The sequence below is a fragment of the Manihot esculenta genome, chromosome 9 (genome assembly GCF_001659605.2).
Source record: "Manihot esculenta cultivar AM560-2 chromosome 9, M.esculenta_v8, whole genome shotgun sequence".
Lineage (NCBI taxonomy): Eukaryota > Viridiplantae > Streptophyta > Magnoliopsida > Malpighiales > Euphorbiaceae > Manihot > Manihot esculenta.
Window position 1 is genome coordinate 5929220 of NC_035169.2, and position 27957 is coordinate 5957176.

At 34.2% G+C, this 27957-nt stretch overlaps 1 protein-coding gene across 3 annotated transcripts; it reads left to right on the forward strand.

The window, feature by feature from the left end:
- The first annotated feature begins 1924 nt into the window (after positions 1-1924).
- On the forward strand, positions 1925-27943 carry LOC110622515. Of its 3 annotated transcripts, none has more exons than XM_021767041.2 (24): positions 1925-2250; positions 2336-2436; positions 2561-2771; positions 2871-2952; positions 3789-4074; positions 4540-4642; positions 4745-4881; positions 5836-6009; positions 6547-6749; positions 6854-6997; positions 7097-7185; positions 15623-15770; positions 15966-16015; positions 17612-17679; positions 20917-21080; positions 21664-21854; positions 24988-25033; positions 25119-25191; positions 26037-26138; positions 26552-26648; positions 26723-26848; positions 26926-27164; positions 27263-27403; positions 27622-27943. In XM_021767041.2, exons 1-24 carry the CDS (start codon positions 2079-2081, stop codon positions 27802-27804), a joined length of 3330 nt encoding a protein of 1109 aa, XP_021622733.1. In that variant the 5' UTR covers positions 1925-2078; the 3' UTR covers positions 27805-27943. The 3 variants fall into 3 exon arrangements, with proteins under 3 accessions (XP_021622733.1, XP_021622734.1, XP_043816177.1); XM_021767042.2 differs by having other exon boundaries at positions 17612-17667; XM_043960242.1 differs by lacking the exons at positions 1925-2250; positions 2336-2436; positions 2561-2771 and having other exon boundaries at positions 2790-2952; positions 3799-4074.
- Positions 27944-27957: the final 14 nt, after the last annotated feature.

A 27957-nucleotide genomic window follows, 5' to 3' on the forward strand; every position in this document is an offset into this window, starting at 1 on the left:
AAATAAAATTAAATACTCCATTAAATTAAAAAATTATATTGCTATGTGCAAAGCACAGCTATTTCGCTAGTTTATATTTCTATGTATATATATATATTAGACTAATTTTTTTCCATAATTGTCATGTAGTTTCTAAGTTCTCTCTATAATTATCATGTGAGTTTTAAATTTTTTATATAATTGCCACATGACTTCTTTTAATTAAACACAAAATTGCCATGTGGAGGTGCTATTTTTTTAGATTGACATGTAGGATTTGTTAATTAAAGTGTATAAAAAAATAATAAATTTGGAAATTAATTAATTAAATTAAGCAATAATTAATAAATTTTAAATGAAAATTAATTATTATTATAAATAAATATTAATTATTACTCTTTATTTCATAGTTTAAAATTAATAAATTTAAAATTAAATAATTTTAATTATATATATATATATATATATATATATATTATCTTGCAAAAATATATGAAAATGAATTTTAAAATCCAAATATCAATAAATTCTATTAGAGTAATTAAACTATAACTTTAAAAAATATAAATTTGATTCATGAAAATTTATATAAAGTTTAAAGTTAATTTTCATGTAACATTAATCTTAACATGTTTTAACGAGTCTGTTCGAATTCACAAATTTTAACGATTCGAATATTATAAAATTTAAATTTAGTTTGTTTACTAAATGAATCTAAAGTATAAATTTAAGTTTGATTCATTTAGAAATTGAGTCAAGTCTATTTGAATTTTATTAAGTTAAATCTTAAATAATTCATACTCAATTTAGTTCATTTATATTTTTAGTTGTGAATTAAGTGATTGAATTTTTAAATTAGAAAATTAATTTTTCTTTTATCAAAATATAAATTCACTAATACAAAAGGAATTATAAGATCCAAGGCCTAATAAATTTTTGAAACACAACATTGATGTCCAAGAAAAAATAAAAAACTACAAAAGGAAAGTCAAGATCTTCTCTCATAATCCGAATTATAAAACTTGACATAGCCAGATATATAAAATAAACTCATACTACCACTAATTTTTAAGTTATTTCGGCCATTTAATAAGAGGAAAAAAGTCGATAGTTTCAACAATTGTAACTAGTCTAACAAAAACTAATCTTATCATATAAAATAAAATAAATCTTGAACGATAGCATTAGAAAAAAAATATCAAAATTCTCTAAAATCATTTCTTGTACCTAGAAGCTGCAAGTATGAATACATTGAGGAAGTAGTTAATGTAAGGAATGAGAATAGCATCATTTGGACTATAAAACTCAAAGTCAAAAGAAGCCTCTAATAATTTCAAAGAAAACTAAAGAGAGGTGACAGTCAGTATTTTGAGTATTTATCATGTCTCTTGAAATGAAATCTCCATATTGTCCTTTTATTAGATAGGACAATAACTATAATGCCATATTTGAAAGACTTCTAAGAACTTGTGAAAAAAAAAAAAAAAAACACAAACGGCAAAAGGAGGAAAAAAAAGTCAATCCAATAAAATTTTCCTCGTTGATAAGTCTGACTGATAGACCACAAAAATCTATACACTTTTTACTATAAAAAGAAGAAAATCGGCACTTAAGCGGGGAGGAGGCCCTCCATCACCTAGAGGGGCGGAAGTAAGCCTTCTAAAAAGTAACTAAACTAGCGTAAATGAAAGAAAGGGGACTGGCTCCCAAGGAAGGAAAAAAGGAAAAAAATCCCTCTCAAAAGGAAGAGAAATTTAAAGGCAAATCTCATTAAATTTTCATAGATTAATTTAAGAAATTCCAAAAAGGAAACACCAAAACAGTGCATTTCTGTCCTGTGGGTTTGGCGGGAGGGAATAAAACTCCATTTTTAAGGGCGGGAGGCATAAAACGCAGCGTCTCGGATAGCTAAGAACGTGGAGAAGTCAAAACGCTGCGTTTAATGGGCGTAGCCGAATCCACCACCTTCTCAAATGTTCTCTAAACTGTTCTCTGAAGACTGTAAGCCCTGCTTTCACCCCTATCTCCCCTTCCAAATTTTCGTTTTGTAGAACTGAAACTTGATCATATTTAATTAGAGGTGTTAACTTTTAGCCACAATGGAGCCACAAGAGACGTTAATATGGAAATCAGAGCCGCCACAGGCACCGGAATCGATGGTTTCTGTGAGTATAGGAAGAGCTATAATCACTATACTCGGCGCTCGCTCCAGGAAGCTCCACGATGCCATTTCTCGTCTTTCTCCTGATTCTAACAAAAGGCCTTCTCTCGGTACTTCCTATGGATGGATTATACTTGTGCACTTGTTTTTTTTGCTGAATTGTAATGGTTGATTTTTGAATTGGGGTTTTTGAAGGGTCCTTGGAGGATTCCCTATGGTTTCTGCACAAGTTCGTTAAAGACGGTGCTGAGAGAGACCAGAAATTGGATGATATTCTCATTCCCATCATTCAACATGTATTCCTCATTTCAATTTTTTTTCCTTTGATTATTTGGTGCAAAAAGCTTAATTCTTCTGATGCAACTGTTTCATTTATTCTGTTTTTAATGTAATTATTATTCTTTTTTTTTGGTATACTAGTCTTTGAGGAGCAAAGACTCTAAGCAGGTTGTGCAAGCTTTGATACTTATAAACTGGTTCTTTCAAGATGAATTTCTTTTCGAAAAGGTTTCTATGAGTCTCGCTGACATTTTGTCGAGAAAAGATGATCGTTATATAGCTCTTGGTTGGTGTATTCTTGTTCGTCGACTTGTGGAGTATGAGAGTCTTGCTGATCAGTATCCTCTAAATGGTAAAGGGATAGATAGCTTCTCTTTATTATCTCCCTGCATTCACCGTTCTGCAATTCATTTATGTTTCCATGAAGATTGATGTTATTGTGTATGACCAGGAATAAGAGACAATTACAATGCTTTGTTGAAGATACTTTGCTCGTGTATCCCTTGTTTGACACATATAGCATCCAAGGGAAGGTAGACAAGCCTTTTGTATGTTGATTTATATTGGTTTTTAATGAATTTGGTGCAAATTGGTTGACAATTATGAAGTGATTGCTTTAGTTGGTGCAACGTTGAATTTGATCATTACTATTAATAAATGCTATTTTATGTAAGTTTGCATTGGTTGAAATGGCTGTAGCCAATTGTGCCCATGTAGATTGTTGCAGCTCAAATTGAATAGTTGTGGGGTATGACTGGATGTTATAGACTAATGTGGCTTGTTGCTCCATGAATTTTTGCATTAACTGGTTAATGCCTAGGAACTTCCTCTAATGCAAAGCCATATTATGTTTGTTTTAATGCTGAATTCACCAGCCTAGTGGCATTACGAGCTTTAGAGTCGATTGATCTGGAGAAGTAACCGGTTATGATTATGATTAAACTGTTCTTTTCACTTTTCTTTGCTAGGCGAGATCAGGTTTTGTTGGATATTTAGAGAACAGTATTTCTGAAAATTTTTCTATGTTAGGTGTGAAACATTCTTTAGTGATTCTTTTGAGTTTGCATATACACGGTGTAGTTTTTCTTGAAGTAATATACTAAATACAATTTATTTTGTAGGATGTGTGTATTTTTATGTTTAACTTTGGTTGGTACTGCATGATTGGCAATAGCTATAAACTTATAATGCTATTTTTTTTTATTTTGCCATATAACTTCTCAACTTTTCAGGAAATGTTGTAAGTTGTTCACCACTTCACCTGAATGTATATGTTTCACCTGAGTGTATATGTCATGCTGAAATTCAATGGTCATATATTTTCTGTTCCCTCCTTTCTCCTCTCATTTTTGATCATTGTTCTCTGTAGCACTTTCCAGGATGGATTTGAGTTGCCGTCTCGCCTTTCAATATCTGCTGCTGATTGTATTTTATCTATCAGTGAAGCATTAACAAAAAAGAATAAGGTTTTGAGCAAAAATCGAAAATTATTGAATTCAAATGCATCTGACCCACCTATTAGTCCTGTACCAGCTGTGACTGGGGAGAAGAGTGCAAAAACATCTTCTGAATTTTCAGACTCAAACTTTGACATGGCATACTTGCTTTGGGAGAGGATACAGGAACTTACTACTTTAATGCAGAGACTTCTTGCTGTATGTTCTATACCTAGTGCTGAACTTCTGTTATCTGTTGTTTTTCTTTATGACTGCTCTCTTTTATCTTGGTTGTTGTTATGCAATTATCTGATGCAACGTTTCTCAGGTCTGCTAGGATAATTTGCTGAGTTTTGGCTCTTTTATCTGAAAATTTTTCTGCTATATCATGTTTGGTTCACTTCATTGTTACTTTTGCATTTATTAAGTTAAAACTGTTAAATCTTCAATATTATGATGGGAATTGGACTATTGAAATTTAGAGTTATTTTCTGGAGCTGAAATAAATGAGGTGACATGTTGATATTAGATCAGCCTTTTACAATAATATATGCCTATCCCTTTTTATAGGCATGATTTTCTGTTGCAATAATAATTCATAATTAAATCTTCTATATTTTAAATGACTTTTCTTTTTTAATTTTTTACCAATTGCAAGTAATTTTTTTTTATGCTTTTGTGAAGTGGAGCAAAAAAAGTAGGCCGTTGCATGCTAAAGGGGTGGAGCAAGTGCTTAAATGGTTGCAGGAAATAGAAGCGCACTATGGTTACCTTCAGGATGAGGCAGGTTCTAAGCCTGATGTGTGCTTTTAATGATCTCATGCACCTAGTTATGTTATATCTAATTTCCTATGCATTATGATGTATTCGTCTGTAATACTGAAGGCAGATGCAAAAATCCCCAAAACTGGACCCCTGCTACTCTCTTCTTGTTGGAGGCACTACAGCATTTTATTGCATTTGGAAGATCAGAAATTTTCTCAACTTTGCAATGAATTGTTGGTCCAGTATATATCCGGCATCCAGGTTATTTTTACTAAATCTTTGTTTTGACAATTTTATGAATTTGCTCAAGAAAGACTTTATGTTTGGTTGACATGAGGAAGGCTATGAGGATATATTGGCCAAAAAACAAAGATAGGTTCTTTTACATGGTTGATGATGGCAGACTGATGCATAGCACATAAATAACATGTTTTCTTCTAATTATTTTGTTATGTCTAGTTGATTGATCAATTGTGTATATGTAGCATAGTGTTATAAGTGGACAGTAGGATGTACTTCTGTTTAAAGTTTTTGAGCAGTTGAATTCATATATTGTAACTTCCAAATCATTTTTAGTGTTTCAAATTCATTTTGATGAATTGAGAATGGTATTGCATCTGCACTACAGCTTTTCTATGCTATACCATTTCTTAATATCCTTTGATGATCTTCGGCGATGTTTTTATTAACTTATTAGTTTTTTGCACTATAAGATCCTTATTTTTGTAATAATTCAATTGAATGTTGTGAGTATAAATGAGATGGCCTGCATTGCATGTTTGGATCTTGATGATTTTGTATTGTGATGAGCTTTCGGTCTGTGTTTGGTATGGCGGAAAGAGCAATAAATTATGCCATTGACATGGGGTCAGTAGTAGTGAAGAAAGGCAAGCTGTTAATTTGGAATGTCTAGGTCCATTGCAAATAACTCCATCAAATGTGTTGTTGCAAGAATGCTTGAAGATAATTGCTTTATCTTCATTCTTTTGGCTTCATATTAGAAATAAATTCCTGAGATATCACTGGCATTTTTCCTCTTCTTGTTTCTTTCCCTTCCTCTTTTGGATTTGTTTTCCTTGTGTACATTTATACCCTCTCTATTCTTTCCAATTCAGATTCTCTCCTGTATTCAATTGCTTGTGAATTTTGTATCCTCCAATTGATGGGGCTGTTAAACTGCTGATGAAATTGAAAAAAAAAAAAATTTGTATGCAGTATTATACAGACAACCATGCTGAGGGCCACACAGGGAACAAGGATGATGGTATGGATGCTAGAAAGTTTTTTCTGAACTCTCTATGCCTTCTTTTGGGTCGTTTTGACAGCAAGAAATTTGAAAGCACAATGTCAGAATATGGAATGCAGATATCGCGCGCTCTTCTATCTCAGGTATGTATCCTTGAGTTCACAAACAAACATTTGATGGTTCATAGTCCTATTTGAACCAAGGAGCACTGTGCAATTGCATGGTTTATGCAAGTAATTGATAATAGAATTCCTAAATGATAGTGTTTTAATTTGAAGTTCATAATAGAAATTATACTAGAAAATTTGATATGACGATCTTAGATTCTTAATTTTACAATGAAAAATTCAATCAAAATAATTCCTACAGCGAGTTTTCCTTGACTGCAACACCACCATTTTTTTAATTGCCTTGGTTATCCCAATTGACATGGCATATTTCTGCTGGTATAACATTAACTTTGTGCACTTAAAAAACACATGCGTGAATATGGATTATTGCAAACACAGTGATGATTTTAAGGCAGTACAAATTTATTGGGATAAATAGCATTTTTCTTCTTTTTATTTACCAAATGTTTTTATTTCCTTTTTTCCCATTTAGTAATCAAACAAAATCTTTTCTTATATTTTTTGTTTCTTTCCTTCCATTTTTTTTATTTTTCACCTTTTGGAGTGAAGCTTCACTGTACTGATGAAGATGTCATAGCTGGAGCTGTTTGCATACTTAAGGAAGCCATTTTTAAACCAAAATTTCATTCTGGAGATGGCTTTGCTGATGGTAGACAGATGGATATGGTGTTACCTTTGTTGCTTAACCTTCTAGATGAGCGTGATGGCATTGCTAAAGCAGCTGTTGTGCTCATAGCAGAATATTGCTCCATGTACTCTTCTCCTGTATTCACCTTTGGCATTGGTATTACAAATGCATTTTAACATTCTATATTTTGGGGCTCGAACTTGACTTCGATGTTAAATGGTTCACCAGGACCTCAAACACTGATTGTCTGAAACAAGTCCTGGAGCGCCTTGCTTCTGGAAATGCTTTGCAGAGAAGGAATGCTATTGATGTTGTCTCAAAAATGTTGTGCATGTCGTCGGACTTCACAAGCCAACTTTCCCATTTGGCATGGTATAGAAATACAGTCTAGAAGCCATATCAGTATGTAATTTGTTTTTACTTTCACTTTTTTGGGTTTTTTTTATGATCTTTTTAATGTGTATATTGCAGGCAAGAAATAGCGAACAACTTACTAGAACGCCTCAGTGACAAAGATATTACAATTCGTGAACAAGCATCTAAATTGATTTCAATGATAGGTTGGTTCAAACAGTGTATACTTTTCTCATTTTCTCCCTCATCTAATTAGCATATGGACAGAGATATTGTACAGGAGAAAATTGAGCTATTTGCTTTTGGAGTTGGAGGTTAGTTTTAGATGTGATAGTCACTATTGAATACCCAACATTAGTTAGGTATGTGGTAATGTGCTTCTTATAAAGTCTTGGCAATCCTTCCCATGAGTTAGCTATTGAAGTAAGTTAGGCGTAGATCCATTTTCTTAACATGGTATCAGAGTCTCCTTGAAACTGATATTGGCTCTCCTATATAAGTGTTTTATGCTTCAATCCATTTTCTTAGGCGTGTGGGTAATGTGCCCCCTTATTAAGACTTGGGCCATCTTACCCTTCCCCTTGAGCTAGCTGTTGGGATGAGTTATGCCTAGGTTCATTTTCTTATTAGTCACTATAAGGTTTCAGTGTATCAATTCATGCAAAGATTGGTTACTGTGGGTCTTTAAAAACAAAAATCTTGGAACAAGTGCCATTTTATTATTATTATTATTATTATTATTATTATTATTATTTGTCACCACATAGAGGTGAATACTAATGTAGCAGCAGCAATTCTTTACTGTTGCATTTAGGTATCTAGAAACAGCATCAAGAATTCCTGATTCATATGTAATTTCTGATGATTGTTAATTTAATATATACTAATTCTGCAGGATAGTATGTTTTGCATATTTATTTATGTATTTTTGAGATTATGGAAAATATAAATAAATAAATAAAATGCATAATTTGTTTGAAGTTATCGTCTGTCTCTCTTCTTTTTAGTTTTTTATTTTTTCCCTCCATTAAATAAGTGTTGTTAAATTTTATTTTTTTGCAGTTTAAGAAAACATAGATACATAATTAATAGTATTCTAACTTGTACTTTTCATTCCATTCTTCATTTTATACCCCTCATTATTTTCTAGAAAAATTTGGCATCTTTCCCTTCATTTAGAGTTGTTTGGCTTAAAAATATAAAAGTTTAAAATGAGTGCTAAATTTTACTTTGGAGTTAATGAGGAAACCTGCTTAATTATTTTATTTTATTTCATTTTAATTATGTGAGAATGGGCATGTGTTTCGGGACATCATAGTAAGAACAGTGGACTGAACAATATTTTTGGGGGAGTATGTGGTATTGATTTGGAAGCAAATTACTCTTATGCAAGCAAGCAGTTAGCATTTGATTATCTGTCTAGAAACTATAGGAACATCTATTAGAGAAAATTCAATAATTGGATTAAGTGTTGAATTTGAAGTTTTACCAAGCTTTGCATTGAGAACAACATAACTTTTGAAAAATACTTGGGAGTTTGGGTTGGGGTTACTTTTACTACATCCTTTTTGCTCATTTATTCTTTTTCAGTGGTTGGTGATTTGTGTGTATGGTTTATGCCTGCTGATATAAGACTGATGCCCTGTTACCAAACCACTGCAAGTCTATACCCGATTTAGTCATGGATCCAAGTCAAAGCAGCCACATATTGAGCCTCTGAATTAGTCAAATATTTCAATTATCTTTCAGCTATCTTTTAGTTAATTGTTTTAATGATTCCCTATTTGTAGGAGGGTATTCCTCCACTTTTGTTTCATGTGGTTAGTTGAGGAGGGTGTTCCTCCATATTGAAGTAGGGCTCCTTTGATGTAGGAAGCAATTATACTTCCTTTCTGTATTTAAGCAATAACATCAATGAAGAGTCACAGCTTCCAAAATCAGTTAAGTCTTGAGCGCTTTAAGTCTTAGAGGTTTTAGGTTCCCTCTTTTAGAGACTGAATTGTTAATGACCAGAGGTCGTAAAAAGACTCTTAACCCAAACACTCAAACTCTTGCCATACCCTTAGCCCACCGACCCATAATCAGATCCACAACCCGGGACCATAACAGTTTGGTACCAGAGCCTGCAGTTATGGGGGACTCTGTTCAAGATCAACTCGCCAAGCTCTTTGAATTGTTGTTGGCCGAGCAGCAAGCAAACAAAGACCGAAATGAAAAAGTTGAGCAATTGCACGTCAAATTGGATGCAATGTCTCAGGAATTGGAATCGACTAAGAAAGGGTTGCAATCTAGTAGCACTGGTAGTCAAGCAAAATCAAGGAGAGATAAGGGAATTTTGGGTGCTTCGGTTTTCGAAAGCTCGGGAGGAAGTTCGATAGTACCGAAATTCACAAAACTTGATTTTCCTTGTTATGATGGGCTGGAAGACCCTTTGGGGTGGCTTGCCCGATGCCAGCATTTTTTTAGGCACCAACAAACACCCGAAGAGGAGAAGGTGAGTTTAGCTTCGTACCATTTGGAGTGGATTGCTCAGCTTTGGTATATGCAGCTGCTGAATGACATTCTAGATTCCAATTGGGATGAGTTCACACATCAATGCAATCTTCGTTTTGGGCCTCCGATCCGCAGCAACAAATTAGGCGAATTGGCGAAGCTAAAGCAAACTGGTTCTGTTGCAGAATATCAGAATCGTTTCGAAGCCTTGGTGTCACGCGCTGGCACCCTCGCGCAGGATCAAAAGGTCCAGTTGTATCTCAGTGGATTGCAGGACTCCATTGTTGTTGAGGTTGCGCTACATCATCCAAAAGATTTAGTGAATGCAATGAGCATCTCCCGGCTGTATGAACGGAAACTTTTCCCTAGTTCTTCGGCTGTGAGAGACACTCGTCACGCTGCCTTCATATCTGCACCTCGTGCCAACCGATTGGTGAAGCGATTGAACCGTGAGGAGATGGAAGAAAGATGGAAAAAGGGACTGTGTTTTAATTGTGATGAACAGTTTGTTTTCAGCCACCAATGTAAAAAGCTTTTCTGGATAGACTTGGTGGAAACCGAAGAAATAGAGGACACAAATTCTGATCCGGAGATTTCATTTAACACCATCATTGGAATTTGAAATCCTCAGTCCATGCGACTACAGGGATATTGGAAGGGGGGACAAGTCTTAATTCTAATTGATTCTGGCAGCACTCAGTTTTGTGTCTGCAACAAAAGTCGAGGAACTTGGTGCTGAAGTAAACGGGCAGGATGGCTTGAAAGTTAATGTCGCCAATGGTGAGCAGCTGGACAGCCCCGGTATATGCAAGGGAATCCCAATTCTACTGGATTCCCACTCTTTTGCCGTGGACTTATTTGTTCTGCCACTAACCAGTTTTGATGTGGTCTTGGGAGTTAACTGGCTTCGGACTTTGGGACCCATTCTGTGGGATTTTGATATCATGAGAATGTGTTTCTTTCAACAGGGAACCTTGATCGAATTGTAGGGCATGACTTCAATTTCCTATACAAAGCGGTCTGATCTCCACAGTTTGCTATTTTCCCCAGATTCCAAAATTCAACTACAGAAATTGTTGGCAGAATTTGTCTCTTTATTCAGTGTGCCAACCGAATTACCTCCTAGCAGGGCCTGTGACCACCGTATTCCTTTGGAACCAGGAGTAAAACCGGTGGTTGTTCGACCATACCGCTATCCACATGGGCAGAAGGATGAAATCGAAAAGCAGTGTGCGGCCATGTTGCAACAAGGCATAGATGAGTTATTAGAAGAACTGGGTGGTGCTATATACTTCACAAAGCTGGATCTGCTTTTTGGTTATTTTCAAGTGGGCATGCATCCTTCTGATGTTGAGAAAACAGCTTTTCGGACGCATCACGACCACTTTGAATTCCTGGTAATGCCGTTTGGTTTGACCAACGCACCTTCAACCTTCCAGGCCTTAATGAATGAGGTATTTCAATCATACTTGAGAAAATTTGTTCTCGTTTTTTTTATGACATCTTGGTTTTTAGTCAGTCTTCGGTAGAACATCTCCACCACTTACGATTGGTTTTTCAATTGTTGGTGAAGAACAAATTATTTCTCAAACGCTCCAAGTGCGTTTTTGGCCAGACTCAAGTTTCATATTTGGGTCATATTATTTCTCATAATGGAGTCCAGGTGGATCAGTCCAAAATATCATTAGTCCTAGATTGGCCCAAGCCCAACACAATTCGTGGTTTGAGAGGATTCTTAGGGCTTACGGGTTACTACCGCAAATTTGTCCAAAACTACGGAATCATTGCCGCTCCACTCACAGCTATGTTGCGGAAAACAGTTTTCGTTGGACTGAAGAGGCTGAGGCGGCATTCGACAAATTGAAAGAGGCAATGACATCAACTCCAATCTTGGTTCTCCTTGATTTTGAACTAACCTTTGTCATAGAATGTAACGCCTCGGGTACAGGAATCGGAGCTGTTCTGTTACAGCAAAACAAACCAGTGGCATACTTTAGCCGTTCAATGGCAGTACGTCATCAGAACCTTCCGGCGTATGAAGGAGAGATGATCGGGTTGGTGAAGGCAATCGAACATTGGCATTCTTATCTTTGGGGTCGGGAATTTACCGTTCGAACGGACCACTACACACTCAAATATCTGTTAGAGCAGCGCCATCTCTCTTCTTCTCAACAACACTCTTCTCAACAACACTGGGTCAGTAAACTTATGGGCTTTTGTTTTACGGTTGAATACAAAGCTGGAAAATCCAATATAGTTGCTTACGCACTCTTTCGACGGGATGTTGATCAATCTGCCATCTTGGTAGTTTCTATGCCCCAACTAAGCCTGTTTGGACAATATTCAGAAAGAGCAGCATGATTCAGAAGAAGTGCAGAAACGAATCGCTGCGATTCATACTGGAGCAGCCACTTCCAAATGGAGTTTTAAGAATGGTTTGCTCTTTTACAACAACCGAGTTTACCTTTCTCATAACTCCCCATCTATTCAACTAGTGGTTAGTGCTCTCCATAACTAGGGCCATGAAGGATACCAAAAAGCCCTGTACAGAATTACAAGGGATTTTTTGTTGGTTTGGAATGAAGCAATGTGTGAGATTTTGTGCGCTCTTGTGATACATGTCAAAGGCATAAAATAGAGACTTTGCAACCGGCGGGACTCCTTCACCCTCTCCCCATTCCAATGCAAGTTTGGGCTGATATCTCTATTGACTTCATCGAGGGAATTCCAACTTCGCATGGGAAAAATGTATTGCTGGTAGTCGTCGACAGATTTTCGAAGTATGGGCATTTTCCGGCTTTGTATCATCCATATACAGCTGTAAGTGTTTCTCGCTCTTTATTTGACAATATTTTTAAATTACATGGCTTGCCAGAAACTGTGGTTGACAGAGATGTGACATTCACAAGTTCCTTTTGGAAAGAACTTTTCCGTTTGAGTGGTACCAAGCTGTGTTTCAGTTCCTCTTATCACCCACGGTTGGATGGCCAAACGAAGGTGGTAAACTGCACCATTGAAATGTATCTTCGCTGTTTCACAAGTTCTACTCCGAACAAATGGATTGACTGGTTGTCCTGGGCTGAGTTCTGTTACAATACCAGCTACCATTCCTCTCTTAAAACTACTCCTTTCGAAACGGTTTATGGCTGTCCTCCTCCCAGATTATTGTCATATCTACCTGGTAGTTCCACCATTGAAGCTGTTGATACTGTTTTAAGGACAAGAGATGAGATGCTGCTCTCACTTCGTGAAAACCTACTGCAGGCCCAACAAAAAATGAAGCATACATATGATCAATCTCATCGCCCTTTGGAGTTTAAGGTGGGGGATAAAGTTCTACTATGTTTACAGCCTTATCGTCAAACTTCAGTTGCTAAAAGGAGGAATCAGAAACTTTCGGCACGATTCTATGGCCTCTTTGTGATAGTGGAACGTGTCGGTTCCATGGCCTATAAGTTGGATCTTCCTGCCGATTCAAAGCTCCATCCAGTGTTTCATGTTTCAGGTCTAAACCTTATCATGAAGGTCAGTATGCTCCTACACCATTGCTGCCATCTTTTCCGCTGCCAAAAGGTTCTCGTCCACTAGAATCATTTTTCTCCTGCCGATACTTCATGGGAGAAGGTACAGGCATTCTCTGCCAAATATCTAGATTTTCAGCTTGAGGACAAGCTTCCTTTGGGGGCGGGAAGTAATGTTACCTAACCACTGCAAGTCTATACCCGATTCAGTCATGGATCCAAGTCAAAGCAGCCATATATTGAGCCTCTGAATTAGTCAAATATTTCAGTTATCTTTCAGCTATCTTTTAGTTAATTGTTTTAATGATTCCCTGTTTGTAGGAGGGTATTCTCCATGTTGAAGTAGTGCTCCTTTGATGTAGAAAGCAGTTATACTTCCTTTCTGTATTTAAGCAATAACATTAATGAAGAGTCACAACTTCCAAAATCAGTTAAGTCTTGAGTGCTTTAAGTCTCAGAGGTTTTAGGTTCCCTCTTTTAGAGTCTGAATTATTAATGACCAGAGGTCGTAAAAAGACTCTTAACTCAAACACTCAAACTCCCGCCATACCCTTAGCCCACCGACCCATAACCAGATCCACAACCCGGGACCATAACATGCCCTTTTGATAAGTTTCCTTACATACTTCTGGTTGGATGAATGTTTCATTCTGATGTTGTTAAGAATTGAGCAAAGGAAACATAATTCATATGTGCTATTGTTGCCAAACCTTCTAGTACTAGGTTAAGTGAGTTGCTTCTCTCAACATATTTGGTTTCACCTTGCTATCAATGCCATATAAAAAGTTCAGTTTCTGCCATTTGATAAAGGAGTTTTTTTTTTTATCAAATCCATTCTAAGCGTAGGAAAGGTATTGAAATATACTTTATGTTAAATTTGATAGCTTGTAATATTTAAGATGCTATTTTTTGGGTTCTTGCTGTTGTGTTTATTGCTAGAGTGTATTTGTGGACGGGTAATTCTCATTATCATTTTGCATCTCTTTTCATTCTCCATTGTAATAATAATTCATAATTGTCTTATTAAAGGTACCTTTTGGCCTTGTGATTCAAAGTCAAAAGTCCAACCTGATGCTCACGGAACACAGAAGCTCCAACTAATATAGTCTCAATATATATATATATATTTCTATTTCAGAATTCAGAAAGCAATTAAATAATTTTGCTAGTATGTTTTGCTTGTTGTATTAGTACCTTGCAAGTTGTATATATATAAAAGGTACTAATACAACAAGCAAAGCATACTAGCAAAAAATTATTTAATTGCTTTCTGAATTCTAAAATAGAAATACCTATGACATTATAATCCGTCTAACGTCACAAGAGGATATTTTACACACACACATATATACATATATATATATCAATCTTAAATGAAAACCTAGAATCCTTATTCCTTATCCTTCAAAGGCTAAACCTCTCCTCTCTAGCTTTGCTGTCTCATCTGCCTTCCTCACTTGCTTGATAGCGCATCTGCACTACACTCAACTCCTCCTCTTCTTCTTTTCCTCTTCATGCGTGCAGATGATGTGACAAGCATGAGTTTAGCTAGCACAACCGACCATGTGTACAGCCAGTGTGAGACACACACTTGCTTCATGTTGTCCTCCAGATTGCCGTTCGTATCCAGTTTTAGTTGCTGTTATTCTCTTGCTTCTAGTTTTGGTTGCTGCTATTTTGCTGCCTTCAGATTTTAGAACTATGATTCCAATTTTTTATTTTGATTGTGTTTGACTATATCAAAAGGCTGTGATGTATGGTTATATATTGTGCATTCTCTGTGCGATGGATCTACTGTACATTCCTTGATAATTTTGGGTTTATTTCTGTTGGGTTTGTTTTATTGTTGATGTTTGTGTTAGAAATAAAAAAGGATTGTTGGCTTGTTTCTGCCTTTGAAATGTTGCCTGCTGGGATTCACGACTGCATTTTGTTTCTGGATTTTTGGAGATCTAAGAAATTGGGGGCTTTTGGAGATGAGGATTGTTTGGTTTTCATTGAACCGGACCAGTAAATGGTTCAATTTGGTTATGCCTACAAATCAATTTGGTGTAGAATTGTAGATCATTCGGTTTTTCAATTTCAGTTCGTTTTGGAGCCAAACCGACCGATTGCTCACCCCTAGTTATAAGAGTCTTGTTTTAAAGGTTGTGTTTTGATTTTAGTTGGGTCAACATGATTAGAGATAGCGTTTTTGGTCTATTAATTGTTCTTTTCTATTTGTTTCATTCTTATTTTATTTGGGGGAAGATGCTTCCTCCCAAAACTATCACACCTTTGTTAATTATTATTTTCTTATTTAAGAAAAAGGGAGAAACAAAGAAAAACATCATCTACATATTTAATTCCTTTCATCTCCAATTGATTGTCATAGTGGTTGATATCTATGGTCTACTGGCAATTTAATTTAGAATTTTGATACAACATAGAGGGTGGGGATGGACACCTGGCTAGTTCCATAATGCTATATATTCTAATGTTTTCTTGATTTATGAAGAATTGAGAAACTTTCTGCTTAAAGTATGTGTCAATGGCCAAAACTTCTTTTTGTTACCTTTGTTAGTAAAGAGTCATGTTTTGATCAGCAGGTTCACATTGCTGAATCCTCTCTCCTTTTCTTTTTTTGCAGATCCAGGATTAGTTTTGCCTTCTTTAGTTCACCTTATTAATTCATCAGATGAAGGGGTGCAGTCATATGCTAGTACTTCATTAACTACAATGCTCAAATATCATAACCAGAAGCCTGAAGTTATATGCATGCTGCTTGACTGCCTTAGGTACTTATTTCTCCCTTGTCCTTGTTAGTTACTATCATAAGTTCCTGAGAGCTAACCCAAAATGGTTGTCTCCTTTTTCCTGAGTTGTTTCCTTTTTCCTGAGTTGTTTAAATGTGGTCTGGTTCTGTATAATGTTAATCTATAGTTTAACCTATTTATAATTTACCTATACTTTTATGTCTAATTTTCTTGCAGCAATCTCAACAATGGTCTAGATCTTTCAAAAAATACTGGTCAAAGGGAAGGTGCGCTTCTCCCTATACTTCTTTAATATACTTTTTCTGTCATTTTTCACTTGAGAATCTCTTCCATTGTATTGTGTGGACAAAGATTTGCTACATTATGTTTTTCATTATGACTTCAATTTACTTTGTCAATTATATTTTGGTATGATTATGACACCCTTTGACCTGTCAAATTGTATGGCAAATTTTGGAAACAAGGTAAATTCAACTCCTAGATCTGTTCGTTTATTTGATATTCATATCCAAATGACGAAGCATCTCGATTACAACCTCTCTCAGTAGTGTTGCCTAAGTTTGAAGTAGCTACTGCTCTTCTTTCTTTAACTCTTCCTCCTACCCTCTCTCCTCATCTCTCCCCAACATTTGTATTAATCCAAACCCAATCCTCTCTACTTGCAACTTCATCTAGGGTTGAGAGGTAATTGGATTTATTCCTCTATTAGAATGTTGACTAATTTTGATATTGGCATATGTAAGTTTCATTCTCAATATTTGTTGGTTTGTTTTCTTTAAGGTAAATTCGTGTATTTATATGTTTTTTGAATAAATTGATATGTTCTATCTTTTTCTTCTTCTTCTTACTTAATCCTTTTGGCAATAACTCGTACCAAATTTTTTCTTTTAATCTATTCATCTGTTGTACAATCCCCTTTGGTAAAACAGTTAGTTTATGTTTATTTAAGGAAAATAGTTCTGTTTTTCATTTATTTTTCCGAGAAAACTTTAGTTCTCATTTTCTATGGAAAATAAGGAAAAACATGAAAAATGTGCTAATCTGCCAATAATGAGAAATCATTTTCTAATTCAAAACAATAAAAAAAATCATAACTTCCGTAATTAAGAATATATTTTAAAAACATAATTATTATGCTTCTAGATTTTGTTACCATATATTATTCATTTATTTTATAATAATATAATTAATTTTATAATTATAAATAAAATATTTATGAAATAATTATTTTAGTTATTAAAATCTTATAATACAATTTTTATTTAAGGAAGAGTCATTGTTTCCATTTATTGAATAGTTATAATACAACTTCTATTGTCAAGGAATAAAGAGGAAAAATTGTTTTTTCAAATCTTAGCGAAAACTGGAAAACTAGTTTTTTTATTCCCCATTTGAGAAACTGGAAGATGTGAACACAAAACTTTACTTTTCCAGAAAATTACAGGCTTTTTGCCCATGTAGGATAAAAAAAAAAAAAAAAAATTTCCTGTCTCCTGGGTTTGAGATAAAATTTTTCTCAAATTAGGGTGATACGAGATAATACAACATCTATAAAATCTATAGGGTGTATGTTATATATTATATTTTCTCTAATATACATCTAAAAATTTACTTATCTTAAATAGTTGTATGGTATATATTATATATTAATATATATATTATATATATATATGTATGTGTGGCTTATTTTCTGACAAAATGCCCTAGTTTCGGAAGATTTTTTTCCCTAACCTAGATTTACAAATTCTTTTTTTTTTTTTTAAAAAAATTGATTGGGAAAAAATTCCTGGAAATTAATTTAGTTTTCTATAAATGAACTTGCCCTTTCCACGTAAGCTTGACTTCTCATAACAAAATTGCAGGTCCAAAGGTGGACATCGATCGAGTACTTAAGCTGGTGCCAGAGTGGGCAAAAAGCGTAAGACTAAATGTATTTAACTTTGATGTGTAAAATTAATCAAATAAAATTAATTCTATTTGATTACTTCACTGTACCACGATGTAGCCAATATGAAGAGCTAGCCATGGGCCAGTTTCGTTTTGTTGGAGGGGAGAGGGACTTGAAACTGTCTGCAGGGTCCTAGTTCCCAGTGGTTTTGGTTCTTGCCGATTATGTTCTGGGTTATAGGTGGTTCAAGGTTTAATTTTCGTTTGAATCAGTTCCGATTATGTGCTTGGCTCAGTAGCAAGCTAGGGCTGGTTCGAAGATAGAAAAAAAAGTTCTATTGTTTTTTCATAAAATTAATTGTGCTATCTTTTCAATAAAATGATAGCATGGGGAAAAATGAAGGATGTATATAATAACTTGTTGCATAACTATAAAAGTGAGAAAAAAATGACATGTATTTGCTAACAATAACATTTCAATTCTTGGTATTTAGGGTTTTTTTTGCAGAAATTGACTGGGAAAATTGGAAAAGATAATTGGGTTTGAACTTGATTATTTTATGGTTAAGATGTTTAGGCGTTCATGAGGGGCAGAAGAATGAAAATCTTTGTAATTCTCTTACCTTTATAATATTTCCTAACTTCCATCACTTCTTACATTGTCGTGGTTGGTTGAGGAAAAATGAAAATTGGATATTACATGAAAATAACAATAATTTAGAGAGCATACATATAATGAGAATTGAGAATGAGATAATGGTTGTTATGTAACGGGAAATTGAAAGGGGGGGAGGGCATTTCCTGTTACCCGTTATTTAAAGGCCCCTGATTTGCATGCGTAACTCTCATTATAGCCGTTACGTGATAGTAACGGCCGTTACTAATAATTCAATCATTTATTTACATGTCAAACATACTGTATATTGAAGTTCCAATGAGTTTCAGTGGTTCCAGAGTTATGTTCTTTCAAAATTTCTTTTTCTTTTCTTTCAAACAATTCATTTTTTCCTACATCTTTCTCCTATAAGTTTAAATCCATTGTAAACTACTCCATTTCTTTATGTCTTTCTTCTGAAAAATGAGTTTATATTTATAAAAGATCATTTTGATTTTTTATTTTAGTTTTGAGTTAAAAGTTGCATTTTGAGCTATTAGTTTACCCAATCTATAAGATAATATGATTTTTTCTTATTCAAATTTTATTTTAGAAATCTATTTTATTAAATTTATTATAAGCTAACTTATATTAAATTTTATGTTTTAAGTTATATTTGTTATTTTTTAATGCTAATTACAGTTCAATATTTGGGACAAGTTACAAATTTGATATCAATGTTAGTTATTATAAATAAAAAGTAAGGTATAGAGATAGGGTTAAAAAGTCGAAAAATAAATTTTTATTAATAAATATTATATTTTTGTAATTGATTTGCAGTGTATTACTTATTTTTATTTCATAAGTTTCTATAATGATGTTTAATTTTAAGTTATATTCTATATTTGATGTATTTATGTCTATTATATAGTAGTTTACATCATTTTGACTTATATTTATTAATATTAATTCATTTTATGAACTTTGCAAATTATTTTGAAAAATTAGCGTAGCGCAGGCGGTTATAGTTACGCTACGGTTGTTATAGGCTTGTTTATGTTACTCGCAACCGCGACTGCAATTTAAAACCATGGTCAAAATACTCAATGTGCAGCATTTATAGGCACAGTAAAATATATAATATGAATATATACTTCACAATTAATAATATATTAAAAAGAAAGCTCTAATTTCTTATATCCACAAGCCCAAATAGTATTGTTAATGTTATTATCAAGGGTGGGGGAGCAATTTCAGTAATCTAGAAACAAAGGACCTAGATAAGATGTTAGTTTTTAATTATTTCTAGAAATAGAATGCAAATTAGCCAATCTTTTTTTGGAAGAAAAATCAGCAGCAATAGAAAATCTGGAAATAAAGGACCTAAGTAGATATCATTGTTAGTGCTGTTAAAAACAAAAGGAATTCAAGTTAACTAGAAATATAGTCCAAGCAGCAGTAAAGAGGGAAGCAATTTTAGTAATCTAGAAACAAAGGACCTAGATAAGATGTTAGTTTTTCATTATTTTTAGAAATAGGATGCAAATTAGCCGATCTTTTTTTGGAAAGAAATCAGCAGCAATAGAAAATCTTGAAATAAAGGACCTACGTAGATATCATTGTTAGTGCTGTTAGAAACAAAAGGAATTCAAGTTAACTAGAAATATAGTCCAAGTAGCCGTAAAGATGGGAGAAAACGAGAGAATTGAAAGCAAGTTATCTGATGATTGAAGGTGCATCATCGTTGGAAGTGCAAATATAGGCTTTTTGCAACCTTGGGTTTGGTGGTTTAATGGGATTCCAACAACTCTTTATATCAACAACAACCCAAATTCTGATGATTTTCTTGTGTGTTAACACTAGATTCTAGTATATCAGTGAATTTTGAGTCTAGTTGTAGTGTATTTAGCCAATGAAGTGCTCGTTTGAAGTGAAAATAAATAAGCCGCTCTTTTCTAGAGCCTTGCTTCTGGAACAAAGACATGTGCCTAAACACATAAAGTGAGCGCCTGTAAGGTTGCTTGCCTTTATCCTGTGGAGGCATTGAGCTTGTGATGTGCCTTCAACAACATTAGTGTCTGCACATGCATATGCGTTTGTGTGATCTTTTGGGTTCTGTTATATTTCAGATTGATAATATATTTTTATTTAGTCATGGAATGTACTAAACTCTTTTTATCTGGTTTTGTAACTGATTTTTCTTTTGAAATGATAGCATTTTGAGTTCAATTTATATAGAATTAGTAGACAATTATGTGCATGTAAGTGTATCCTTTTCTTTATATGTTATGAAGAGAAAATACGGCATTCCTATTAGAATGAAGTGATATGTGGAGTTTTACAATTTCAGGATCCATGTCCCTGTCACTTTCCTAGCTTACTCAGTGTCCTGTTCTTTCAAAAGTAATTACAAGGAATTAGCTTTATGCAGAAACTAATTAATTCTTAACATATGGGATTCCAACTCTCTCTTTGCTGTTATTACCTTATTGTAGCTGGCAAACGCTTTCCTTTGGTTATTAAAAAAAATACTTTATGAAATTATGTGATGAGTTGTTGAAGTTTTCTTTTCTCCCCAACATTCACTTTTAGTTGTTAGAGCCATTTCTCGTGTGATCTTTGATTTTGTGTCAATTGTACATTCATCTCTATAATCAACCTTTTGATTGTAATGAAATATCATAGGTTCAAAACTGGAACTCCTTGATTGGACCATTGATTGACAAGATGTTTGCTGATCCAGCAAATGCAACTATAGTGCGGTTTTTGAGCTGTATAAGTGAATACCTAGCCGAAGCTGCAGATGTAGTACTCTATCATGTCCTGTTGCAGATGAAGTCACAGAAAGGGTATGTACTTGATAACATTAGGCCCTATATATTTAAACTTGAACATGCACTGCCTGTTGCTTCTGGCTTCGTTATAGTTCCTTTGGTTTCCCCTTGATGTTAGGATTTCTAATTTCATCAATTGGATGTTATTTGTTTCCTGTTTTATTTAACCTTAATTGTGGGTGGTAAGAACATACTTAGTATAGCATAAAGCTTCTCTGTATATCCAAATGTTTTTGTTGTCCTGTTGCCATCTCTAAGTTAGACCTTGAGAGCATAATCAAGAGTAGCCAGAAAGAAGTTGGATGGGTAATCCCATGTAACCAAGTGACAATTGGGCCTATGAAGCCTGAGCTAATTCCAGTTGCAGTTGAGAGTTGAGAGGATTGTTGGAATATTGCTAGTGGGAACAAGTCCCTCGTCAGCAGTGTGCAAGAATTTTAAAGGGCTTATAATTGTTGGCAAAGCAAACCAAAATGGCTTAGTTTCAAGTTTAGTTCAACATGGAGGTCTGCTTGTTTGATGATCTCTCTTGGCCCTGTGATTCTCAACATATTTGAAGTCATATTGTTTCTATATTACTTGCATTTTTCTCCAACAGGATCAATGAAGGCTTCTTGTCCAGATTTGAGAGTAAATCCTACATGAGTGAGGAGTTGATGGAAATGCAACAATCTTTATTTGAGCGCCTTTGTCCATTACTTATCATTCGGATGCTTCCACTGGGAGTTTTTGATAACCTCAAGTCACATACTATGTATGGTCAACTTGCCATCCAAGGCATCATTCATGGTGTGTTTTCTAACTTGATATCTCTTTCTTTTTACAATCAGAAGCTCCATGAATTGATTATACAATTGCTGCTTGTTGTGAATTTCAGTTTCAAGTGCTTGACCCAGAGCTTAGCTCTTTCTTTCCCTTTAAACTATATAATGTTCCATAGATCTTAGTCAAGTCATTTGACTATACACTTTGCTGTCTAACCTGATCGAATTGCAAACCTGTTAGACAGTACATGATATGCTTATAAGCAAACCAGTTTTATTTCTTTAAGGTTTCATTTGGTTCAACTTTTTCCTTTTAGCATTCTAACCAATTCTTTTAATAGATTTTTATTTTGTTTTAAGGCAAAACTAACTATAACAAAGCGTAATTGGATAAAGTGTGAATTACAAGGCAGAAGCACAAGGCATTCTAAAAGTCAAAAATATATATGCGAAGAATTTTGGAGACTTTTAGAGTATTTTTATATTTCACTCTTAGTCTTTTCAAGTGATTTACATTACGATTTACACACAAAAAATTACAATTTTGGAGAATTTTAGAGATTTCACTCTTAATCTTTACAAGTGATTTACATGACTATTTACACACAAAGAATTACAATTAAACAGGAAGCAAATAATCAAAATAATTGCAGAAATAATAAAGGATTCTAATTTATGTCTAGAATCTATAACCAAATCAAATCATATCACTAGAAATCAGCAAGTAAGTCAACACTCTTCATCAAATTGGTGCATAGATGTTGCACATGTGCAACTTACAAATCAGATTATGGTAGGTTATATTGTTGAGCCCGTTAGTAAATATGTCCGCAATTTGCCTGGTAGAAGTCACATGAACTAAACTCAAGACAATATCCATTAATATTTCTTTAATAAAGTGCCAATCAATCTCAATGTGTTTCGTTTGGTTATGTTGAACTGGATTTTGTGCTATATTGATGGCAACTTTATTGTCACAATACAAAGTTATCTTGTCTCTCTTTGAAAACCTAAACTCTTCCAATAACTTCAGAATTAGGAGCTTGCGGTGTGCTCAAACTAGTAGCCAATTTAGCCTTTTCAATTGGTGCAATATAAATATAGCATGTTGGCAGCATTTCTCTTGTTGAACATAGGCATGGGCCTTTTCTAGTAAATGAAAAGGGCTTTTACACAACACTTGGACTTGAATTGGATCATATTTATTATTTAACCCTGAAAGAAAATCATAAACTCGCTTCTTTTCAATCATTTTCCGAAATTTGACTACATCTCCGGTATAATCTGCTTAGAAGTGCTAATAGTAATCAAGTTCCTGCTATAAGGCACATAGCTCATAATGAAATTGGGAGATAGTCATTTCTCAGTATTATGGATCTTATTCCGAATATCATAAATTTGGGTATCATTCCCAATCTTGGAATAGGTCAAGGACAAAGTATTCCATATCTTTGGAGCAGTATCAAGTAACAAATAGGACTTAGAGATATAAGGTTGCATAGAGTTAAGTAACCATGTCATAATAAGACAATTATCCGAGTCCAATTGAGGAAAATCTGGATCACTCTCATCCGATTGCTTCTTATTACTAGACACAACTCTGCAATTCTCTAGTCTGGATAAACAACAAATAAGACCTCGACCAAGCAAGATAATTAGTTTCATCAAGTTTTATGAGACTAATTTGCAAGGAAGGGTTATCCGAGTTAGAAATCGAAACCTTTTTACTTTCTGCTATGATAAAAAAAAAACCGTAAAATAATAAGAGGTACCTAAGGTTGTTCTCACAAGAGAGCCTAACCGAATCACTAAGAGACTAGGCAGCATTGGATGGCCGGAAAGAAGTCGGAAACGGTGGCGGAATGGACTGAGCAAGAAAGCAACATCGGATAAAATCTTATGTGTCGGGAAGAGAAGGTGTGTGAGCCTCACACGCGTGGAGTTTCAGTGTCGGAGTTGGATGGCTGGTCAGTGACAGTTCGATGATTTTGCTGGTGGTGGCAGTGAGATGAAAAATGACCCTAGTGCAGTACCAAAATGGTAGATTTAGGATTTAGAAACTCTAAAGAGGAAAAATTGTTTTTAAACTTTAAAATCAGGAAAAAATTTTGATATCATGAAGAATTTTGGAGAATTTTAGAGTGTTTTTGTATTTCACTTTTAATTTTTATAAGTGATTTATAGGACTATTTATACATAAAGTATTACCGGTTAAAAAGAAGCAAATAATCAAATAATTACAAAGATAATTAAAGATCTTAATCTATGCCTAGAATTCATAATCAAATCAAATCATATTACTAGAAATCAGCGAATAAGTCAACACAATCCAACACTTCTGTGCAATGGCTATGATAACAGAGATATGAAGAATATTTGAAATGCTTATGTTGTGGATTAAATTTTAACAGATGACTCCAGCGTTTCAATACAAGTATAAGATTCACGCAGGATAGATCTATGAAACATTTACTGGGTACACAATGATAATTACAGTTATACAACTTTGCAAATTTTACAAGCATGTTCAGGATGGAAGCTTTCTGAACTAGTTCTGGAGTTGCTGATGGCTAAAATAAAATGTTTATTATTATTATTATTATTACAGGGTGCTGTCAAGGTTAGAACCTATGGGTTTTTTATACTAAGAGGTAGGCAGTTGATCATTAAGCTTCCTTATATGTCAAATTATACTAGGTAATGAAAAATATCGGTTAAAAATAAGTCTAACAAATAATATTTATTTTACAGTGCATTAAAAAAAGATATAGGCAAAAAGAATTTAGCAGTAGGAGTAAAATTAATGTTTGCTAAACTGTGTTTTATTCTTCTCGTTTATGTTGAAATCATATACACTGTGAAGGGCAAATATTCCTATATAACATTTATTAAAGGAATGCTCATTTTCTTAGCTTCAAAGACTCAGCATGGACTTTAGTAAATTAATGTACGAAAGATCCTCTGTATTCCATTTATCCAACATTGAATGTGCTCTAGTTACCTTATTAGTTATATGCTTAATCCAATCCATTCATATATCAATGAATCCTAGCTTTAAAGCTGCTTCATTTTCATACTTCGTGGTTCTATTTTTTAACTGGCAGTTTGTTGATGTCACTAACTTCGATTTTTGTCTGATGCAATTTCTGCAAGAGAAGATATTAATGTTGCTGATGAGTGTGTTGCTGCATCTCTTCTACAGAGGTTAAATCCATGAGCATATTTATCTTCAAGCTTCATGCTACATGGAAAATAGTCTGATATGTTTGATTTATATACATTATTGCAGGGCATTTAATAAGTACGAATTTGAAGATGTAAGGAAACTGGCTGCTGAGCTCTGTGGCCGTATTCATCCTCAGGTGCCTTGAAAGTGATGCATTACCTTAGCTTATTTGCTGTTAATGCATCTTCCTTGACATTTTGGGAGAACCTGTTAGCATATGTGATTTTGTCATTTTAGCAAAATGTGGTTTATGCTTGTTTATACATTGCTAAGGACCGCACCTTTGCTTCCTTAACTAATCCATCAAATGACACAAAACTCTGATAGTTAATATGGCTTCTATATTATGTTTGATACATTATTTGGATACAAGGTTTACACAGTATAGGAAGAAATCTTCGAATTTGCTATTTTTGTAGTCTTTTCTCATTGAATATAACATCTAGCATATTGGACAATTATAACTGTGTGATGCATGTGAGAGTCCATTTTAATATTTTCTTCCCTTTTCTGGAAAAAATTTCATAGTGTTCTTGCAGAAATAGAATTAAATTGGATTGAAGCTATTTTTTCCCCTCAACTGTTAGGTACATTGTATTATTACTTGATTTACTTCCATTTATCATAGGAAGTTCTTAATGATTCATGTAAAACATCTTCTCTTGGATGATAGAATATGTGAAGGTTATAAATATATTAAAGAGAGCATATAGTTGCTATGTTTCCACTCCTCTCTTCCACACCCCCACCCCTCCCACCCACCCAAAAACAATAAATAAATAAAGCCCTCGCAGACCCTCATTCACGCCTTTTCTTCTCTTATTTATTTATGTGTTTTGTTTGTCATCTGTTGAAAAATACTTTTTAGAATGTTTTCATGTTTGGTTGTTGCATTACCATTGTTTTGTTACTTGATGTTTTCTTTTTTCAGAACTGTGCGAAATACGGTCTTACCATTTTCAAAAGATTTTTATTTGATAGGTGCTCTTTCCAGCTGTTTCCTCCATATTGGAACATGCTGCAATTTCACGTGATATGCTAAGGATAAAAGCTTGTCTATTTTCCATATGCACTTCTCTTATGGTAAGCATTTTCTGCTGTCAATATCATATAGTGTCATCTCAAGCAGTGAAGGCAGTTAGTTTTTACATTTGTTTTAATTCTAAGCCTCCATTCATTTTACGGAAAATAATTTCTACATTTTTTTACATTTAGGATACTCAGAAAATTTATTCAACGAAAAATACTTTTCTGATCAAAGAAAAAATTAAGTCATTTTAAGAAAAATAACTCTTTTTTTTTAAAAAAAAAGAAGTCATTTTCTAAATTTTGAGATTTTTATTAAGACCTCTATCGATTTATTTGTTAATATGTTTTATTTTTTAAATTAAAATTAAACAATGGAAAATAAGTTATTTTATTGAAAAATATTTTCTACAGAAAATATTTTCCACGGAAAATATTCAGCTGATCTCAATTCTTATCATGTTTTATAGGTTAGAGGGAAGGATGCAGTTTCTCATCCTGCTATTTTTCAAATCAGAAAAGTGATGGAGATAGTTCTGTTGTGGCCGTCTTTGGACGGGGATGAAGGTAGCTATTCTCATTCTTTTGCTGATCCAGTTATCGTAGTTCAAATTTCATGCCTATGAATTTTTTGGTTTCAGTTTCCAAAGCACAGCATGGGTGTATTGACTGCTTAGCACTAATGATATGTGCTGAACTGCAAGCTCTCAAGTCATTTAAGGACTCCTCAGAGAAGTCTAGCATTATTGGGAAAACCAAATATTCTGGTTGGCGTCTTATCGTCCCTTGTATGTGCTTTCTGTTACTGATTGGGTACGTTTGACCTCCTTGGCTCAAAATGCAGGGAATGATGTGTCTGGTAATTCTGCACTGGCCTATGTAATCCATCAATTGACAAATGATAAAAGAGAAGTTTCTGACTCCGAAATAAGCGATGAAGAAAATAAACTTGATGCACCAGTTAGACTTTCCTTTCGTCTTTGTATGGCTAACACTCTCATAAGTGCTTGCCAGAAGATCTCAGATTCTGGCAAGAAATCTTTTGCTCGTATTATTCTTCCAAATCTTATTCGATCTGTTGAGGTATTTTTGTTATTTGTTGATTATCTTTGCCCTCCCCCCCCCAAAACCAAACACACCCCTGAAAATAACTTTTTTTTTTTTATGTTTCTTTTTTGTAGATGATAATGCATGCAGAGATAAGAGCTGCTTGTGTTCAGGTTCTGTTTTCAGCTGTGTACCATCTAAAGTCTGCAATCCTTCCATATTCAGCTGACCTTCTTAAAGTCTCCCTGAAAGTTCTTAGAGAAGGTTCTGAGAAGGTATTAAACCCTAGTTTGGACCATTTTACTTGGCATTTGGAGCTATAATAATCTTTTTAAGCATCAAATACAGGGTTCTAACCAAAATTTAATTTCTCTATTAATTATTCATATTATCCCGAAAAATTGTCTTCCCATATTCTTCCTGGCCTTGTAGCTCGAGTTTTAGAACCGGCCTTATATTATCACTCAATGGGTGCCTTTTCATTGTCCATTAGGAAAAGATGGCAGGTGCAAAGCTAGTGGCATCACTCATGGGCAGTGAAGATGCCATTTTGGAAAACATATCAGAGGGATTGCTAGAAGCCAGACAAGTGCTCTCAACCATATCTTCTTCAAATCCTTCACCTGATTTGCTTGTAATATGCAAGAAGTTGCTAGGATGCATAATAACTTCTTGAATTCCTATGGCCAAACTTCTAAATCCTGATAGTTGGACTTTCCGCAATGTAGTCAATGAAAAGTCTTCTAATTACATACTAATTTTGTGTACAGTTTCCTAACACACACTATCTATTTATTTGGTATTATTTCAGTTAATAATGTTCCTACTG

Coding starts and splice junctions, on each gene's coding strand:
- LOC110622515 (XM_021767041.2), top strand. CDS start 2,079: ATGGAGCCACAAGAGACGTTAATATGGAAATCAGAGCCGCCACAGGCA. Junction 4,075..4,539: donor TAATGCAGAGACTTCTTGCT/GTATGTTCTATA, acceptor GCTTTTGTGAAG/TGGAGCAAAAAAAGTAGGCC. Junction 17,680..20,916: donor CAAAAAGCGTAAGACTAAAT/GTATTTAACTTT, acceptor GAAATATCATAG/GTTCAAAACTGGAACTCCTT.